Genomic DNA, 20,637 nt, shown 5'->3' with positions numbered 1-20,637 from the left:
AAATAAAACCAACCGAGCTGCTGGCTCACATCTCACCAGTGGCAGTAATTCTCGACCGGACAACAATGAATGCATCGCAAAAACAAAACTCTCAAATCAATCGATGCATTTATGTACCTAATCACACAGCTACAACTGTTCATATAACTGGCTCTAATGTATGACTTTGAAATGAGACCAGAAACCTCTTAGCATCCTTGTAAAGCCTGAACAGTTATTTGAAATGGATTTGACAGCTTTTCCCTTTTTTCAGAAATATGGCATGAATTTTAACCATTAGCACAACATTTGGCTCTTTGGAAATATTCAAGAGATATTACCAGCATATGCTAAGAGCCTTTATAAAGCTTAATCGCACAGTTGTTGGAAGTGTTCAGTTGTCAATGACTCAACAAAGAAGAGAGCTGTTTACACTTTCATCCGGACTGCTAAATTGAATCAAAAATGGTGAAGAATTGCTCTCACTTAAAAGCTTCAGACATAAAGTTGAATCCAGAGGTCTGCCATTATATTCCTATTCAGTTGAAAACTGTAGCTGTTTGTGTATAGCAAAATGACACTATCACCCTCAGCTCTGCTGTATCAAGCTTATAGTAAAGATGAGGAGATATGTATCTCTATACTTATTGTAAACTTCCTTTGGTCTTTTTCACTGGGGTTGAATTGCAGTAACTTTACTTTAATAACTGGCATCGTGTACAATCAAGCTTTGTTCTTGTTCTCGCATGCCAGCAGCTCTGAACCCACAACCCCTGTGGAGCCACAGAACATGCCACTGAGAACATTTTATTAACTTGGTTTTTATGAATCAGTCCAGATTAAGGCTGAAAGCAATTAAATATGACCCAGACTAAAAATAAATGAGACTTTCCTTTAATTAGTTGTAACGGTTCAACAGCAACCTGTGCTAAATACCAAGCACAGCTGGTGGTCCAGTGCTGCAGAGCAAGAATCCTGTTCGAACTATTTAAATAAGATCAATCAGCTTCAGCGAACAGTCAGACAACATGAGTTCCCATTTGAAGCATGATTTGTGTTGACATCATGGAAACACGCTGTATGCAGGAAACAACTTTTAAAACCCTCTGTTACTGTGACTTAGGAACAGTGAAGGAGCCAGAGAGAGAACAGAAGAGATGGTGTTATCACTGACACTTACCCTTGCCAACGCGATGGTCCAGAAGGGTACGGCAGTCCAGTGCCAGCCTCTGAGAGGCCGGGACATCAGGCGCAGGCAAGGGCATGGCAGGCGAACAAATACACAACAGCCCAAAAGCACACACACACACTCACACACTCAGAGACACACTACTCCTTTCATAGAGCCCGAAAACCAAAGCCAAAGGTGATTCAAACTCAAAAACCTATTTATTAAGTTGAAAGTTTTGAAAAAAAAGCTGCAAACTAGCCCTTGTCTACTTGTGCTCCAACCACCTTCAGTTTCACTATTCCTTAACAGATGAGTTAAATGCAGAACGGTACTCACTCACATGGACCCACAACTTCTCAGTGTGACTGCAAAAGGAGACTACACACACACATACACGTAAGCATGTAACGCTCGTCTTCAGTGAAGCCTGCAAAAACCAGCCAGCTCCAACTTCACAGCAAAGTTTGATCCAGGAGCAAACTCACAAATTCCAAAGAAATCCCTGCTGAAAACTAACACGTTACGTCCCTGTCTTGAGGCTTCTCAGTAATTTACGCTAGTGCATCGGCAGGTTGACCGTATTAATGAAGAGATTAGCGATTAGTCCCTCAATAGCAGCTCTGCTCTCTGTGTGCACCTCGCTCATTAATAAACATCTCACTGACACAATGGGCCTCACTATCCACCACAAGTCTCTCTCTGGGCAAGAGACACAGGGAGACACAGAGATAGGAGGGTGGAGAGAAGCAGGGAAAGAGGGGAACCGTGGGACACACATTCAGTCAGTGGGCTTGAGGTTCAAGGAATGTGGCCATCAGTGGATACCAACACAGGCAAACGTCTGGTGAGTTGTTTCTTGGCAAAGTCCCTGAATTGGCTGCACAACTGAAACATCACACAAATGAACTGTACATGCCAGGAAGATATTTTCACAAAATATTTTCAGCCAGAACTGGTTCCTAGTGGCTTTGGTTAGGCACTTTAAACAACTGGGCCAATTTGTTCAGCTGTGCAATTTTTCTATATTGCCTCAGGTTTAACTAATGCGTGTGTGTTTTTTCTCTTGTCTTTTATGTCTACAGGCAGTGTTTTAGCAGGTGGAAAACAGTTGGGTGTTACTCACCTGTCATATTGAATGCTTGTCACCAGGCGGCGTTGCTCTTCCACGCTCACAGTGACAGGGAGGTGGGCGGCGCTTTGGCCCAGAACGGAGTCTCCAATGGCGCTTCGAAAATCAGGAAAACCGCTGGATTGTCTTTGGCCTGTGGAAGTTAGTATGCCCAAGTTAGCCGACGCGATAACAAACACTGTTATTACTATGCAACACGTTTGAAACCTTTTACGATGTGGTTAACACCCACGATATCGTTTGTCTGGGTGGTGGCAAGCAATTTTTTAAATAATAATTCATAATCTTATCACACAGATGCTAAATTAATTTCACGTTAGCAACGCTAGCCGTCACAGGTTTTCATTGAACTTTTTCCTCTCAGGACAAGTGTTTTCTCTGATTTTGATTAGGTCCAAACTCAAACTTATGTCTGACAAATTTTAACCCGACTAAATGATGTTATCAAAGTGTATCCATCGTGATGTAAAGCTAGCTTTTGTCCAGGCTACTGGTAGCTTAATTTAGCTCTCTCAGCTCATCTGAACAACGTTAATCACTAGTGTCGACACCCTTTACTTACCATGAAGTGAACAAAAATAAAATCCTCAAAATGTCTGGCATACGGACAGTTGACGTCGACCACCTTCACTAAAAGTTCAGTTCAGTGATGACAGGACTTCATACACACGGTTACCGCTCCTCCACCTCCCAGCTGTTACTGGCTACTAGCTGTTAGTGTATGACAACAGCTCAATGGGCTGTTGCTGTTAGTCATGTTTGAACAGATACAGAAACACACACGCACGCACGTACGCACACATACACACACAGTACCCGGTTTTCTGTCTTCACGCTTTGTTTACTTGATAAATATTTAACATATCAGACCAACGTAATTTATAGGTGAGTGAATGCATTTTAATCATATTTTCAGTGCTATAATTATGTAGCCTACTACCAGGGCTGTTGCATAGGGGAGAAAGGTGATGACAATTTTAGGGGTCTGCAACACATAGGGCCCACAAAAAAACCCAGTAGCCTAATCTTTTTGTGACTAAATTATTCTGCATATAACCCTGACTAATGCAGCATCAGCACAAAATATGTAACATTGTTGAATATTGTGAGGCACTGTCAAGAACATAGAGTAAGCCTAACAGAAAAATAAGTCAAAATTATAATACATACTCTAAGAAAAAAGTGGGGGCAGGGGGGTCACTTCATTGTTCTACAGGGGGCCCAGGATTACTAGCAATGGCCCTGACTGTAACTCAAGTAGGAGTTCACTGAGCAGATATACAACTATTAGGTCCGGTAAACATTGACAATCTACATTTGTGTGTTTAGCCACCAGCTTCCTTTTAATCATGATGTTTCCAAAGCATTGGTAATAGTTATACATGTTAAATGGGGCCACTTGACCCCACTTGAAGACAGGCTGTCCCATCAATCAGCAGATGCCAAATCTAATTTATTTAAAGACTACAATTTCCTCTCCAGTCAAATAATCCCAGTCTGTAAGGGTAACAGGGATAACCATGCAGACCTCTAACAGCGTCTCTGGTTTGTTCATTAAATTAAGAATGAATGATACTTTGAACAAAACGCAAATTCACTATGATCATCAAAAAACAAACTGCACTCTGAATAGCTACTTTATATTTCTGTAGATGAGATAGAGAACTACTGTTTCGGCAACAGGTCTTTCTTTCTACCAGCTGGTGACAGCAATGAGTCAGAAGGAATCAAACTGACGATCTAAGTCTGTAAATTCAAGAGATAATTATCTTTCCTCAGAACTATTTGTTTAACATAATCTAAACCCTAAAGTATTTTGCGAGACAGTAAATCATGACCGGCAGATGGGTGCTTCATATCTTAGTGTAATTTATTGCAATGAATTTATCAGTGGTTGGATGGTGTTGTTTCTCTAATGTGTTACTTTATTTATGATGGGTAGCAGTGTTGTTGACATCTGTTGCACACCAATTTGCCCCTAAGGGACAACAAAGACTTTCTAAAGTAAAATAATCTAATCTAGTCAATGATATTTAACCTTACACGCCCCTGAAGTCTAAACTTGGAGCTTCTCAGTGGACCAGCGAGCCCCCTAAGGCATTTACTTCCCAGGGTCTTTTAAATCCACTAAGCCCTGAGACCCATGCGTCTTGGTATTTTTGTCCTCTCGTGCCACGTGCTGCCAGCCAGTCTTTACCTGTTTATCTGACACCGTGTGACCCTTTTGAATATAGCAACACCTGCAGTAAGAGAGTTATATCGAGACAAAGCTCAAATCCAATGTTTGGGATGCAAGATTACCTCAGGATTGCACGTTTTTACTGTATAATGTAAAAGTAGAAATTCATCTGCAGAATTTTGAAAATAAAGTGAACATCACAAAAGCTGTCAAGTATTACAGGGTCATTTCATGGATGAATTACTAATCGGAGGAACTGGGCACAGCTCTACAGAGTCTGGGTGCCCCTAAGCCAGGGCTTTTATGTGATATGATTGGTCTTAATATTTCTTGTCAGGCTAAACCGATTTGTGACACAGGATTGAAGATGTCATAATATTAAAGCCAGTTGGCCTCTTCAAAAGCAGCATTTATTCCTGTTGGGGGTAGAGGGACCTTTTGGCCTTGTGTTTATAACCATGCCATATGGGCCCTCTGTCTGTGGAGATGGGGGCTGTTTGGTAGGACGAGTCCAGCACCTCATAATCACGATTTCCATGATTAGTTAAAAAATAAAATTGTAATATATTTCGATTGGTGCAAATTAGTACAGTGTGATTATGAACTTGTTTTAGCACAGTCTCTACTTGGTCTTTACCTAAACTGACCTGTGCATGTCCTCAGTAACAAGCGCTTTGTGCTACTGCCAACAAAAGCCAGCATGTGCACACACTGTCCAACAGTAGTCTTATGCCACTCACACACTACACAGCGCATTTGTGATGCGTACACCAACAGACACAAATGGATCTCTGTGTCTGGCATAAGGGAAAAGTTTGGCGCGCGCATAGGCCGTAGCTGATTTGGCTCAAGTACACATAAGAATCAGCTGATTAGTGGACAGCCAAAGCAGTTTGCCTTAATACTAATTAGCTTCTGCGGTTTTGCACTGAGTGGACTAAACCATCCTAACCCCTCCCGCAGGTGGACACCCATGCACAAGCACCACAAATAGTATCACTCAATAAAATTGCAGATTAACGTTCACAATTCAATTCTCTTCCTGACCTACACTCATTTACTCACTCTTCCTCATTGTTTCTACTAACAGTGATAACTGAATATTCAAAGGTGCTTTTTTGCACGCTTACCCAGTGCAGTGAGCTATGCTCATGTGGTAGTTATAGTAGAACTAATTGTCTTAGACCTGTCGGCTATTTTTAGCTGTCCAGTCATCAGAAAGAAAGGTCTGAGCTATGCAGTCATGGTGGGACAGATGGGAACCCATTAGATCAGTCTTACAGGCTTTGTGCGTTGCCAGTACACAATTAGAAAAGCAAGTCTCAAAAACTTTAACCAGCTTACAATAGGGACCATAGGCCTGCTTAGGCTGTCACACCAGTAAGAGATCATCATCATCATCATCATCATCATCATCATCATCATCATCATCATCATCATCATCATCATCATCATCATCATCATCATCATCCATCATCATCATCTTCATCAAATCCTGTTGTCTGCTTCACTACACCTGTTGTTCTTCCCTCTGAGTCACTGAATCCTTCTGGTACCCTGCGTTGGCGATGCATGTGGTCATGTTGTGAAGAATAATTTACGAAAAAAAAAAACATTCATGTGCACCATCAACTGAGTATGGCAGTAAAATGTCAACACATTTGTGTCATATATTATATCAAATGCTAATATATTAAAATCCAGCATTCCAATCAACAATTCCTGTTTCCTTCCCACGGTTCCCTCTAGCATGCTACAGCTAATATATTAAAATCCAACATTATTCAACAAAGCTGTTAAATCATCAGTGCCGCTTGTGCGCTGGTTATAGAATAGGCTTTGCTTTGTGCAACATTAACCTGTCATTGCCAATGCAACTGTACACAGAGCATTACATCACTTGTATCACTGCTTTAAAATTATTTCAATGTAAATGGGTCTTTCAGGCTTTCTTCACATAAAATGTCTGGCCTTGACAAATTTTATTTTATTTTTTTCAGAAAAAAAAAGTCTGAGTGCAAATATTGAGTGTTTTCTTAATCTGCTACCCAATGAAGCCAATAGTGTTTTTTTTTTTTATCTCCAAGCTCACACAGTATCTTGCAATTGTTGTAATCTTTTAACACAACAAACCATGAAAATAAAAAATCCGGGGTCAGAGAGATGCATAATAGCCTGTTACACCATTTAGGCAACAAGTGAATTTAAATTAAGGCAATTTTATCTGAGTCTGTTTGTTGTTGAATCACCTCAGGGTGCTGTTACCAGGTGGGGGAGGATTCAGTGCCCATGTTCTCACAGGCAGCCTAGATTTTGTTGGCCTTTTAGGTAACGCTTATAGGTGTACACAGCCTGAGAGAAACTCGTCATCCTTGTGTCCTTAACTGCACAGACAAACACTCACATAACCAGGGGCATGAACACAATGTGGATGACTGGGGTTAGAATGAAAGAAAAGAAAACAATAATGTTCACTGGATGAAAGAATATAGACTGGTTGTGTTGCTGTTTGTGACAACTGCTTTTTAAAAGGTTTGGTTGACTTGGCCTGAGAGCGATAGCACTGCATTTAGCCCGGTGGTAGTGACCTCAGCTTTGCAGTTCAGTGAGAGTGGCTGCTGACTAACTAATCCTCTTTGCATTCCTCACTCCTGCAGGTCTGCTCTGTGGCAGTTGTTGACTTCATTTCAAAACAGTCCAGGTGGTGGCCTACAACCCTGCCAGAGCGACTCCACACACCTTAGCTGGACCTTCTCCTTCATCTTTGGATTCTACATCACAGCGGGGACTAATTTTTAGTCTTATTCTCACATTGATGGATTACACCTCATTTTTCAGATTCATGTACACTTCACACCTAATGGACTCACCAATAATGGAGTATGATGAACTGGCTGAATACATCCTATGGCAAAGTCTGGACATGAGGAGTGGGTACACGATATGTAAAACAGTACAGGTCAGTTTTGTTTCTTGTTTCTTTTTCTTTCTTTTTTAACCCAGAATAGGTGTAGTATAGATAGTATATACAGCGTGTACATATAACCATACTTACTACTTTTGTTATGACTAGTAGTGGTACAGCTGAATAACAAGTGACAGCAGAGATATTCCAATTCTCCCTTAACTTCCTGTGTGATTGAAAAGTCACAACAGATATTTCCTTAATAATCCATTCATTTTTAATTGAAACACATATCTTATAATATGAAGTCTTCTCTCATATTCAGTCTCTCTTGGTGAGAATCAGACAGCCGACAGGGGACTGTGAGTGGGTGGGACAGCAGCATCTAGAGAAGGACCTGGAGGAGTTTAACTCCGAGCATTAACCAGCTCAGGACTAAATCTGGCCACCAGATAATTCGTTGGAAAGCTTCCTTTCTTCTCACACACAGTGCCAACACGTGAAGCCAAGCAGGCCTTCTGCACACAAATAACCACTTTTATATGACTTCAAACATAAAAGATGTAGTTTCTGAAACATTTAACCAAATTTATTTGGTCCAATTTGTAGAATATATCCAACTCTGTTGTTGTTTTTTTAAATATAGCATAAAAACTGACACTTTTTATACATAGTAGAACTCATTCGGTTACACTTTACTTGAAGGTATCGTCATAAGAGTGACATGACACTGTTATAAGAGCGACATGACACAGTCATGAACGTGTCATAAACATTATGTCAATGTCATAACATTGTCATTAAGTGTCATTCGGTTTTTGTAGGGTTAGGTTTAGGGTTAGGGTTAGGGTTAACCGAATGACACTTAATGACGACGTTATGACATTGACGTAATGTTTATGACACGTTCATGACTGTGTCATGTCGCTCTTATGACAGTGTCATGTCACTCTTATGACGATACCTTCAAGTAAAGTGTTACCACTCATTCTTTAGATTATTATTCACAGGGACCCAACAATCACTACAACAAATAAGCACAAGGTGAAGGTGGAAAGGAACTGAGCAAAACCAAGCCGCCAGCTGCCTTGACTGACTGAGTTGAGAGAGACAGACAGAGACAGAGACATAGGCAGAGAGAGCAGTATGAAAAGAGAGGACTGAGGCTAAGTCTTTGTGGTATAATAGAAGTATCAGTCAGCAGGGAGGTTGAGTTAGATGAAGGGGACATGATAGGAAGAGGTTCTGCTGCCAGCAGGTGTCTTTGTAACTTAAAGGAACATGCAGACAGGAGCCCTGTCCTCTGAGAGCAGTGAGCATAGGATGTAATAAGAGGTTTCAAGAGATCAGGATGGGACGCTCTCTGTTTCCTGTGATCTGTCAGTCATGCAGAACATCTTTGCGATGGGATTTTTAATCCACTACATTGTTCTCCATTTTCCCTTCCTATAATTTCACTGTAGGCACTGCAGGCAGCCGCCTCCTCCTAATCTGGGATGAGCAGCTGAGGTCAGATGGAGTGATCGCCATGGTGACCTTCGCTGAGACAACTCAGGTGTCTCCAATGGAGCTGCGGGAGCCAGTTTGCCTGACTGCGACCCTGTCCCCTGGGCTGCGTCGGAAAAAGATGCTGTGGCAGAACGCTGTGAAACACATCATGATCCAGCAGGAGCTCAGCGCCCAGGTGACTGGTTATCCCACAGACATCAGTAGATCTGTTGCAACCGGCTGGAACTGCTTTTTGTGCTGTTTTGTTTTCTATTGCTTCGTACATATTTCCCAAAAGGATTATGAGGACTTTCTGTACTGAAACAGGCGTGGTATCCTCTGTATCTCTGACTCACTTTACACAAAGAGGAAAATGAAACCAAAAATTCAACTGTTACTCTTCTTGACTGACATGTCTGCATTTCCAGCATGTTCATAAAGATAGAGCAGTCTTGACAATGGATACAGTAATGAAATGTTATGATTCAATGTAACGTGAATGTAAAGGGCCACTACATCCAAATAACTAAAAATACATTTTGTCACACAGGTAACATAGGGTTTTCCACACAGTTGCAAATTAATCTATTGACATTAGGCTATATATCACAAAACCTCACAAAGTAAAACTTAAACCGTCTACATGGTAACTTAAAAATAATCTTTGTAATTTTGGAGAACCAACTTTTTAAAACGTCTTAGATCACTGTTTAAAAGCACAGTTGAGTTATGATTAACTGTATCCCACATTGATAAAAAGACACTTTCTAACTTTACAAAATGACAGTAGTTGGACCAGTGGCGCGCACAGACTTTTTGAAGGGCAGGGGCGAAAAGAAAAAGAAGGGCACATACAACGCCCCCCCCCCTCCTCCTCCCCTCCGTGCACACCACTGATTTGGACTACTCATCATGAAGCCACCCTTCTGTTCAGTTTTTAAAGAAAAAATATGATGTTGATGTTACAGTAAACACATGTTTTTCTGTGGCTTTGTGACAGGTTGGTGTGGAACCAGCTCGCAAAATGTTTGTGACGGACACCTACATGCAAGAGATCAACAAACAAATTCGCAACAAGGGCTCACGCGGGGTCACGAAACGTCGCTCCTCCACCTTCAGAGTCCACCCCACCCAGGCTCGTGGGTCCACGACCAGTACACACAGCAGTATTGGAGGGTCCTTCAGTGACTATGGCTATGGCAGCGACGCCGACTTCTTTGTGCACTGGGGTCGAACTATCCACGGGGTCTACATACCCACCCTGAATCACACCTTCAAGTCTCGTGACCTGGAGAAACTCTACCAACAACACTCATCTCACCAAAGACGCAACTCTCTAGCTTTCACAAATGTCATAGACGCTGTGGCCAAGCTGCACGTGTTGGTCCTGTACCTCGCCCTGGCCCCCGAAGCGGTCACTGACACCGTGCGTGGCTGCCTCACGGGCCTTTTCATGCTGTTGGCTATAGCCATGTGCCTCGTGGTGTTAACCTGCCCTAACATGTCCCCAAGGTGGCTCCACTATGCTGGCCTAGCTAGCTGGCTGTCACAGACCACACAGGTGCTGGGTGGGCTGGTATATGGACTAGAAAAAGACCCCACGTGGTACGTTTTGTTCACATTGTTCGCCACATACACGCTGCTGCCGTTACCTCTGCTGTGGGCCATATGCGCCGGCTCCCTTACCTCAGTGCTGCACTTTCTGGTGGAGATATTGCGCAACTACAATGACGTGGTGCTTTTGAAAAAGGTCAGGAAATCAGCTGACTGACTCAACTTGGACTGACTTAAACTTAAACAATATAGTCCCCCCTAGAGTGCTATTAGATAGTAATATTTACAGTTGTGTCTTATTATCTATTAATGCAAAGCTACGCAATAACATCTTCATCCCAAATTAAGTTTCCGCGAAGATGAGTCATACACTCCTCTTCCAGATAAACTAATATGCCTGTTATAAGATTGTGCACAATGCTGAATTTAAATCCACTTTTTTGTGCCTATTTCTGCTCCTCTGTTCCTTCTTCCTCTACTCCTCTCATTTTTCAAACACTCCTAGGAAAATAACTGGCTTATACAGCTCAAGACATGGTTCATCAGTTAATTCAATTGGATTTTGGATTTATTTCAAACCTATTATTGGCCGTTGAGCCAACTGAGACACTGTATGTGAAGTTCTTCAGTAAAAAATATAGTTAACTTCAAATTCTTCACCTCTTATATGCTCAGATATTGTCCACAGAGCTGCTATACATGAAACATTTACCCTTGATGTCCCCTACGTTGAGTGAAAGCAGAACCTTACCATTTTCTCACCTTATGGTTGTAACCCACATGTTTCCAGTTACATAAAGTCAATAAATGTATATTCTCTCTTGCATGCAGGTGTTTGCCAAAGGGCTGCTGTACCTGGGTATGAACACAGCTGGCTTGTTCATCCACTACCTGACAGACCATGTCCAGAGGCAGGTGTTCCTGGAGACGCGGCGCTGCATAGAGGGTCGCCTCAAACTAGAGCAGGAGAACCAGAGACAGGTAGTGTGACCCTGCCATTGTGCTATAGATTAGGCTTAGAGGATTATGTAGACATGGACATACTGTATCGTTGCCTGTTTTGTAGATGGAGGGATAAACACACTCCTAAAATTCTCTTGAGAACTTTGTGCAAATAAGCGTTAACGCTGGTTAAACTACACACCGTCACTCTGGGCTTATGTTGGCACACAGGAGCGTCTGGTGCTGTCAATCCTGCCTCGCTTTGTTGCCTTGGAGATGATCGCCGACATGAGCTCTTTGGAGGATGAACTCAATCCTCAGGAGTTTCACAAGATCTATATCCACCAGTACAAAGATGTCAGGTACACACACAAACACAATGGTATTCATGAGGTTCAAATTTACATTTCAGAATTTTCAATGTGAAGGAAAATATGTGTCTCATTGGTGGTGGAAAAGTCTTCATCTCTGATTTAGAATCAGTTTGCATAATGTTGACAGTTTTACAGGAAAGTCAAGAATGACTTTGGAGATGGCAAATTCTGTTTGTGACAGTTCTCTCTCTGTCTCTCCTCTCTGCAGCATCCTGTTTGCAGACATCAAGGGTTTCACTCTGTTGTCAATGAACCTGTCGGCACAGGATCTGGTTCGAACCCTCAACGAGCTCTTTGGACGCTTTGACCGACTGGCAGAGGTGAAAAATGTGGACATGATTTGTTTTGAGTTGTTTTTATGATAATAGATAATATATAAGGACTGGCTTTCTCCCTTATCACTCTGGTATCTTCTCTGATGACAGGAACAGCACTGCCTGCGAATAAAGATACTGGGAGACTGTTACTACTGTGTATCAGGAGTCCCCGAGCCACAGCGTGGCCATGCCCGTTACTGTGTTGAGATGGGCCTGGCTATGATCAACACTATACGGTCAGTTTAAAGGCACTGGAGTCAAGCCTGACTCATTTCAACTAGAACTGTCAAGAATAATGATATGGCACAAAACAACAGTCATTTATACAGTATTTCCTTTGCATTCTCTCTTTGACTTCTCATCAGATGCGTACGGAAGCAGTTAAACTTTGACATAGACATGAGGATCGGGATCCACACGGGATCTGTCCTGTGTGGGGTGCTTGGCCTGCAGAAATGGCAGTTTGACGTCTGGTCCTGGGACGTGGGCATCGCCAACATGCTAGAGGCTGGAGGAATACCTGGGTCAGTATCATTCATTTTCTCGTGTTATGAACGGAGAGTATTTCTTTGCACAGCTCCGATAATTTATTCTGCTTCTCTTCTCCGTCCCTCCAGACGTATCCACATCTCAAGGGCCACTCTGGACTGTCTAGCGGGAACATATAAGACAGAGGATGGTCATGGCCGTGACAGGAACGAGTTTCTAAGGAAACACAACATCGATACTTTCCTCATCTGCCCGGAGGAACAAACGAACCATGTTGACCATACTGAGCCCCCGAAAGTCCAGAAAACCAATCGAACGTGGAACCCAGTGATACCATTCGGGAGTGCCATTGACATGAACAGTGTAGGTGCAGGCATGAAAATATCCTTTGGGGTCATGGTCTATTGTGTATAGTGTCACATAGTAAAATGTTTTGATCCAAATTAATAAATCTGATTAATCAATCTCAGACCATTCATATGCTTTACTTGTGCTGTAGATCCTGGCCTCCTTTACAAATGGTTCACTTCCAAACATATGGATGTCCACCTCCAAAGAGATTAACAAACGCATCAAACATGCCATAGAGGTTCGGAGCAGCGAGCGGATGCACAAGGAGCACATCACTCCCCTTACCCTGGTGTTCAAGGACACACACATCGAGGACAATGTACGCAACTGTATAGGCGGGTTAGAAAGGTGTTGGTAGGGGGAAGAAAGTTGGGAAAGTCATGTGCTCTATCAACAAAAAAGAGGTGTTTATGTTCCTGCAGTGATGAGGATGTTTCTTTGCTTTTTTGGTTGGTTCAGTTCTCCCAGATGAGAGACGAAATGTTCAACTCCAACATGGTCTGCTCCTTCATCATGCTTCTCTTTCTCATGGCGGCCCAGGCCCTCGTCCCTGCACCCAGGTAGGAAAACACCAACCCCCTTTTCAGTCACAATCACACTGTGAGAGCTGAATCTTTGTCTTTGGTGTGTAAGGCACTTTTCTATGTAAGCCTCCACCAAATGAGTAAATTTAATCAAATGGTTCATGGGTGAGGCAGCACAGTGGTGCAGTGGTTTGCACTGTCACATCAAAGCAGTACGTTTCTGAGTTTGAACTGTGTGCCAGTGCTTACATGGTTTCTCTCTGACTGGTGATAGACTTGGTTGGCTTCAACCATCTCTTCAACCCTGTGTAGATAAATGCTATTGCCAGTGGATGGATGGATAGATGGATGGTTCATAAATGCCCATTTGTTAAAATGTAAATTCTTATTTAATGTGCTAATGGTTTCACATATATTGTGTGGTGTTTCATTGACATTTCCCCTGAATACCAGCAAATGACAAAACCTCACCTTGACACCAGATGCTCTATCATCTTATCCTATTTTTGGTGGATATTAATTATTGCATGCAGCTTTAAGATATGATAAAATGTCCATCAATAACTGATTAAGAATTTGTAAATTAGGATTCTGAATAACAACATGTTGCCATATCAGCTTTCATTTGCCTGTTGTTCCATCATCTGTTAGGCAGTACATGTGCTTAATTTTCTCTTCACTTTGGTGCCATCTGCAGGTATTTATAAGTATGACATGCATCACCATATTTCTCTTGTTTCCTAAATCTGCAAATCCTCTTGATCTCTCCTTTCCTCATGCCCTCATTCTTCCCTCCTGTCCTCCTCCTCCTTTGTTCCGTCTCTGCAGATTGTTCCCAGCCGTCCTCCAGTTCTCAGTCTTCCTCCTCGCCTACATGCTGTTACTGCTGTTGGCCCTGGCCGAAGAGTTCAAGCAGACTCCGCCAGCACTGCAACACCTCTGCTGCTGGATCCATGAAAACAACAGCGCCCGCAACATCCTCACCCTCACTGCCATCGTCATCAACTTCGGCTTGGCCTCTACTGACATGGTGAGAGACAACACCAGATTTACATACATGAAACTATTTAAACTCCTTCCTGGGTGTTTGCTCTGTGGTGGAAGAGATTTTTCACAAACTGCATGAACATTAGTAAATCCAGATGAAAGTACAGTCAATCACACTTAACTTATTTGCATGATCCCTTCTAAAATCCTTATAAAAATTGCATAACGGGAGAAAGTTTCACCTCCCCACTGCCACATTCAGTCCACTCCAGATGACAGGTGAACTTTTTTCAAGAGCACCAGTCCAAATGTGTACTGACAGAGTGGAGAAGCCCAACGTGACGCAGGAGAGATGCTCTAGCTCATTAACACACAAATACTAGCTCAAACCTTTTATACGTCTAAATAAGAGAAACTCATCTCTTTCAGCCTTTTCTCAATTGTCAGAGGTTTGTGTGATTCATACTCTGTGTGCTGTGTGCCTGGGTGAAGGTTTGGTGCATTTTCACAAACACAGAAGAGGCTGACACAATGGAACAAACCAACACAGCCTCACTTCCTGTCACCGTCTGCACCTACCCTGAGGTGAGGACAGGAGTTGTTTATATTTCTACAACATATTTTGAACTTGAAAAGAGTTTACAATAGGCCCACTACAAAAATAAAATCTTTACTTTGTGTTTATCTTTCTCTTTCTTCAGATCTTTGTTTTGAGCGGTGTTATCGCCATGGTGACCTGTGCCGTGTTCCTGCGTCTGAACTCTCTGCTCAAGTTGGCGGTCTTGCTGCTGGCGGTGGCTGTGTACTCCTACCTCATCCACCTGGCCTTCCTCACACTCACACACCATGACATGCTGCACAGGTATATTATACTGCATGCGCTCCTTGCTGTACTGCTGTTGTTTTGAACATTTTTTATTTTCTATAATTTCCTACATTTCTCTCTTCCATCTCTGTTGTGCAGGTCTCACTACGTCAGGAGGAAAGGCATCTGCATCGTTCTCATGATGATGTTCATTGTTGCTGTTTTCTACAACGGCCGGCAGGTAGAGTGTCCTACAATTTTAATTGCGGTTTGGATATGAGGGTTTAGTCAAACAGTCACCATGGAAACTGATCTCTAATCCGTAATACCATGGCTGCAACACTACTAAACTCAGTGGAAGAGTATAGAGGAGCATGTCACATCGAGGCAGGTGATCTCTGATCCACGCTGTATCTGCACTTTGTTCTCCAGTGGGAGGCCCACGCCAGGCTGGACTTCCTGTGGCGTCTGCAGGCCCAACAGGAAGTGGAGGACATGAGAGAGTTGCGGGAACACAACGAGTGTTTGCTGTACAACATCCTCCCTGTGCACGTGGCCCGACATTTCCTGGACCGGAGCAAGAATGATGATGTACCTGAGACACTTTACTCACTCACTTTTGGTTAATGGCAGCCAGGGCCGGCCCTAGGATTTTGGTGGCCCTAAACAAGATTTTTGTTTGTGGCCCACTCTAAGCGCAAACACCAAATCACTGGTTAAAACTGAATACAGACATGTTTATGCCCTCTGAGGTTTGAGGCCATTTTCTCGAATTTAACATATTTTCTTAAATTTATCTTTTTAAGATACTTGCAGATGTAACAATACTCAAGTGTTTTATGTCTAAATTTTAGAACCTCCGCTGTAAGCACACTGAGGCCAATTTGTCCTAGAACACTGTATAAAGAAATAATTTAGGCCAAATGAAATTTGAGGTCTGCTTTTAGAAAAATTTCAAATCCCTTGTGAAAACACACCTTCAGTCATGAGAATGAACTGTTTTTGGTGCTTGAAATATGATATGAATACAGTAATAGAGAAGTGTAGAAAACAAGTCTAAAATGAAATTTTGTAAGATTGCTTTTTGAGCACAAATGTTGTCATTCTGCCATTCTATTTTCACCAAATGTCTCAAATGTGAGATAAAAGAAGCTGAATATTGACTTCAAATTACATATAAAGCTCATAGCATGCGTGCAGACCTCAGGATGTTTAAATGACTTGAATGAACCCTGGTACCTTTCTGATCATGTGGCCCCCCACCTAACGGCTGTGGCCCTAAACAACCGCATAGACTGTTTATGTCAGCGGCCGTCCCTGATGGCAGCTAACCTCTGACCCTGATAATTAAATATTTTACTGAATGAATTAGTCAAAATGTCAGCCGAACAAGATCAGATAAGATTTCCCCTATCTGCCATGTATGATTATGATTTTCTTCTTTCAGGAGCTTTACTCCCAGTCCTATGATGAAGTGGGTGTTATGTTTGCCTCAATTGCTGGGTTCAATGAGTACTTTGAGCAGAAAGAGATCAGACATGAAGGGGTGGACTGCCTCCGACTGCTTAATGAGATCATTGCTGGCTTTGATGAGGTGAGTGTAAGACTGAAAAGGAAAAGATTATTCATTTAATCATATATACATGTACGGACTATTTCCTGGTACTCAGAGCTTTTGAATCAGTATATGCCTTCCTCCTCGGGCGATAAAAATAATTGAGATCCAAACTCATTGCATAAATCGGCTCCTATGTAGAGATTGTGTGTGATTCTGTATCTTCATCTCTAAATCTTTATCTCTTTCTTCGTACAAGCTGCTGGAAGAGTCGTACTTCCACTACGTGGAAAAGATCAAGACCATTGGGAGCTGCTACATGGCAGCCTCTGGCTTGGCTCCAGACAGAGAGGTGGGAGATTTTTTTTTGTTTTGTTTTGGCTGCATGTTGACCCTCTGTCACCTCTCTCTCTGTGTAAATATCTATTTTTCTCTCCCAGGCGTCCATGGATGAGTGGAACCACCTGAGTGAGCTGGTTTTGTTTGCATTGGCAATGCAGGAGACCTTGAAAGAGATCAACAGGCAAACAGCCAAAAACTTTCAGCTGCGTGTGGGTAAGTGGCAAACTGGCTGACCCTACACACATACACACATGTATAAACAAACTATTGCGGATCACGCACCATTCTCAAACACACCTTCTATGGTAGACCTAATACTTTTTCCTCATTTCATTCATCTAAACTAAAGTATCGCCTTTGTTGGACTCAAACAGGCATTGCTCATGGGCCTGTGGTCGCAGGTGTGATCGGCGCCACTAAGCCACAGTATGACATCTGGGGGACCACAGTGAACTTGGCCAGCCGCATGGACAGCACAGGTGTCAGCGGACGCATCCAGGTACCTGAGGCCACGCGCAAGATCCTGGTAGAGTGGGGCTTCGTCCTGGAGCTACGGGGAGAAATCTTTGTCAAAGGGGTGAGTAGCAGAAAGACGGAGGCTGAGTACAGAGCTAAGGATGAGACTTTCATTTCCACCTGTCTGTTGTAAAGTGCCCAAAGGAAGAAAAAGATACAAATGCGATTATAAATGAGATTATCTTATATTATTATATTCTATAGTGATAGACTCACTAGTGCATCATTTTTGTTATTTTATATTCATAATATCGTGTTTTAGCCTTAAATTTTTTTGTGTGTAATTTATTCTTTGCCCTCCAAATTCCTTAACTTGTCAAAATGTATGTTGTGAGAAGTCACATCTGCAAATCAAACCTCCACCTGCTGTAACCTCAGCCTGATAGAAGGTCTGATGAGGTGAAAACACTGCTGAGGATCAGGAGCGGACGACTTAAAATAGGCCTAGACGCAAGTTAAGCACACGAGTAGAAATAAATTGCACTTGGCGTTAGGGAACGGCTAAAAATAAGAAGGACACCTACAGGTGGAGAGAAACAAACAACAGACGGATCAAGTGAAAGCTAAGACATCGCCTGCTTTGTGTTTCTATTTGGCGTGTGAGAATATACCGTTGTCATTCTAGGTGAGCGAGAGACAGGGGAAAGTCCGCACCTATTTCCTCAGCACCATGCGCAGCAAGGCGGCCAAAGCTGGGACAGATGGACGCGTGAGGGGGCGGACAGCGGGACGCATGACGCTGGCAGGAGTGGTGTTCGGTCTGGTCCAGGCCAGAAACAAGGAGAAGATAAGGGAAACCAACGGGGGGTTCAGCCTGGCTCCCTGCGCCCTGCAGTGCTGAGGGGATTGTCAGGATGAAAAGACTTATGGTCGATGAGGACACAGTTCAGCCATATTGTTTCTCCTGGTTTACACTCATGTTATCCTTATTTCATACCTTGCATAACAGAATCAGCTGCACTCAGGTCATAGGATCCCAGTTTTCCCCCACAACTGTGTATATGGGAACTCATTTGTGGTCTAATATCTGGGGTCCTGAAGTTTAGATTTCATCTTTGAATGCACAATAGTGGTGTGTTGTGAGTGACTGTACTACCAGCCTCTTTTACAGCAAGTCCAGTATCAGTGCTGAGAGGAGAGCACTGCTTTCTGTTTTTTTACTGCCATATCTACACATTGTGAGCATTTTTTCCATTTTTAAGTTCATTTTGTACAAAGCAAAGGCCAATGTATGTTTTGTATTTTCTTTTTTTTGCTGTGATACTCCAGCAAGTCCTCAGACCTCTACGCCAAAACGCAGAATACCTCGAAAAAAGAAAAAAAACAGCTCAACCTCTCAACCAAAGGCCTATACGACTAGTGTTTTACTGTCTTATCTTGCTTCATTTTTACACCGTTGTTTTCCAGTACAATCCATATTGTGAGCTGGTGCATTATTTTCTACTACCACTGTTTTCTGTTTCAGATATCTAGTAACACACTGCAATGCAGTTCAGTTTCTTCTCATAGCATCAGTTTTCATGCCACTCTCAGTACCACTCTGTTTTGTTGTTTTGATCTGAACATTACAAATCTCACCATAACCAACTCTGCCTCATCACACCGTGATTACCCTAATTTCAGTTACCTTATTGCAGTTATATTATCAGTGTAGAAACTTTAATGCCAAAACACCACCCAGGTTACTTCTACATTATGTCTTTTTTTTTTTATTGTAGCCCTGAAGCAAATTTATGAAAACAATGCAATCTAAATTGAATTTCTTTATGTTTCCAAGGTCAAAAATGTACTTCCTCTGTGAATTTCCAGAGGACTTACTCAGTTACTGCCTGGTAATATAAAACTTAAAATATCTTAAGTTAGGCTATATAAACCCAAAGGGTGTGGTTATAAACCCATCAACCATTGCAAATGTAGATAAAAACAACCAAAGGTCTTTATTGATGTATTTAATATACTGGGCTGGGCCTTTAAAAGAAGGTTGTGTTTTCTGGAAGTTTGGTCTTTCTGGAAATCTATTCTGTTAACAGTCAAATTGTCACATTTTGTTATTCTTTTTTTCCTAGGTGTATGATTTTTTTTTTAACCATTTATACAAAAAAAGCTATTTAATAGTGTGCAATTTCTGTTAATAAAACTAGTAACAGACATTTAAAAAAGAGAGTGGTGTTTTCATTATAACAGTAGCCTATGATTCATTTTTGATGCTTAGGCTATGTCATTTATTAAGTTCTTATAATACAGACTAGACTAGAAATATTCAACATTTGATTTGGATTTAGCAGACTAACTAGATAATAGGGGATGTATATATGTTTTCGTTTTTTCCTTTGGTTTCCCCATAAACTCTTTCCTCATAAGACGAGTTATCCTAACTCGATTATTTCTGGCTGCCAGGAGCGCGGGTGTTCCACGGCCGGCGCGGAGATCGTCTATTATGAAAGATGTCTCACTTGAGAGTTTAAAACAAAAGAACTTTGCCAAGATAGATAAACGCATACATATTACAATACAATTCATATTTTGTACAGTACAATACAATTTTATACAATTACATATTACACATATTACATACATGTATTGTACTGTACAAAATATGAATTGTATAGTAATATGTATGAAAATATTTTGTAAATGCTTTGGCAAAAACACATTTCTGTTTATGCCAATAAAGCTGTTTGAATTGAATTGAATTGAATTGATAAACGCCTGCACGGTATCTGATCACATTTATACTGCTGCTTTCTTGTACTTTTGCCACTTTGTGTTTGTGTAGACAAATAACAAACTATACTGTATTATCTTTATTTCCATTCAACCATGCATTGGTTGTGCATCACTTATCTGTGCAGGGACACTTGGGCTGGAGGCTGGAGCCAATAATATTCTAATTACTTATTATTATAATCTTTAAATTTGTCTTACTTATTTCTAGATAATACATCAGATAGCCTATTGATAGTATTTTTTTAGGGGTTTTTTTCTTGCACATTTCACATTTCACAATATTTTGACTTCAATCCAATTATA

At 41.8% G+C, this 20,637-nt stretch overlaps 2 protein-coding genes across 3 annotated transcripts in view; one reads left to right on the top strand and one right to left on the bottom strand.

Annotated features, from left to right (window-relative positions):
- efr3bb (EFR3 homolog Bb) overlaps positions 1-3,010 on the bottom strand; it is a 29,811-nt gene extending 26,801 nt beyond the window's left edge. The window contains exons 1-2 of one of the 2 annotated variants that reach the window (XM_084000722.1): positions 2,842-3,010; positions 2,274-2,412 (exon numbers count right to left, since the gene is read on the bottom strand). In XM_084000722.1, coding sequence (XP_083856848.1) covers positions 2,274-2,280 — 7 coding nt within the window. In that variant the 5' untranslated portion in view covers positions 2,281-2,412; positions 2,842-3,010. Of the gene's footprint in view, positions 1-1,159; positions 1,276-2,273; positions 2,413-2,841 lie in introns of those variants that run through there. The other variant, XM_084000721.1, reaches the window with a different exon arrangement.
- A 5,881-nt stretch (positions 3,011-8,891) lies between these two features.
- On the top strand, positions 8,892-19,308 carry LOC311007174 (adenylate cyclase type 8; the record flags this gene model as incomplete). Its single annotated transcript, XM_084000262.1, has 20 exons — positions 8,892-9,047; positions 9,852-10,601; positions 11,237-11,386; positions 11,579-11,709; positions 11,930-12,041; positions 12,147-12,274; positions 12,404-12,562; positions 12,656-12,890; positions 13,027-13,197; positions 13,338-13,438; positions 14,231-14,432; positions 14,882-14,974; positions 15,091-15,251; positions 15,354-15,435; positions 15,627-15,785; positions 16,642-16,788; positions 17,009-17,101; positions 17,190-17,304; positions 17,466-17,668; positions 18,233-19,308. The coding sequence occupies 20 exons, from the start codon at positions 8,892-8,894 to the stop codon at positions 18,446-18,448; spliced, it is 3,564 nt and encodes a 1,187-aa protein (XP_083856388.1). The 3' UTR covers positions 18,449-19,308.
- Positions 19,309-20,637: the final 1,329 nt, after the last annotated feature.

Source organism: Trachurus trachurus, assembly GCF_905171665.1.
Source record: "Trachurus trachurus genome assembly, chromosome: 24".
In the NCBI taxonomy this organism is placed as follows: domain Eukaryota; kingdom Metazoa; phylum Chordata; class Actinopteri; order Carangiformes; family Carangidae; genus Trachurus; species Trachurus trachurus.
This window is presented reverse-complemented; position numbering and strand designations above follow the sequence as displayed.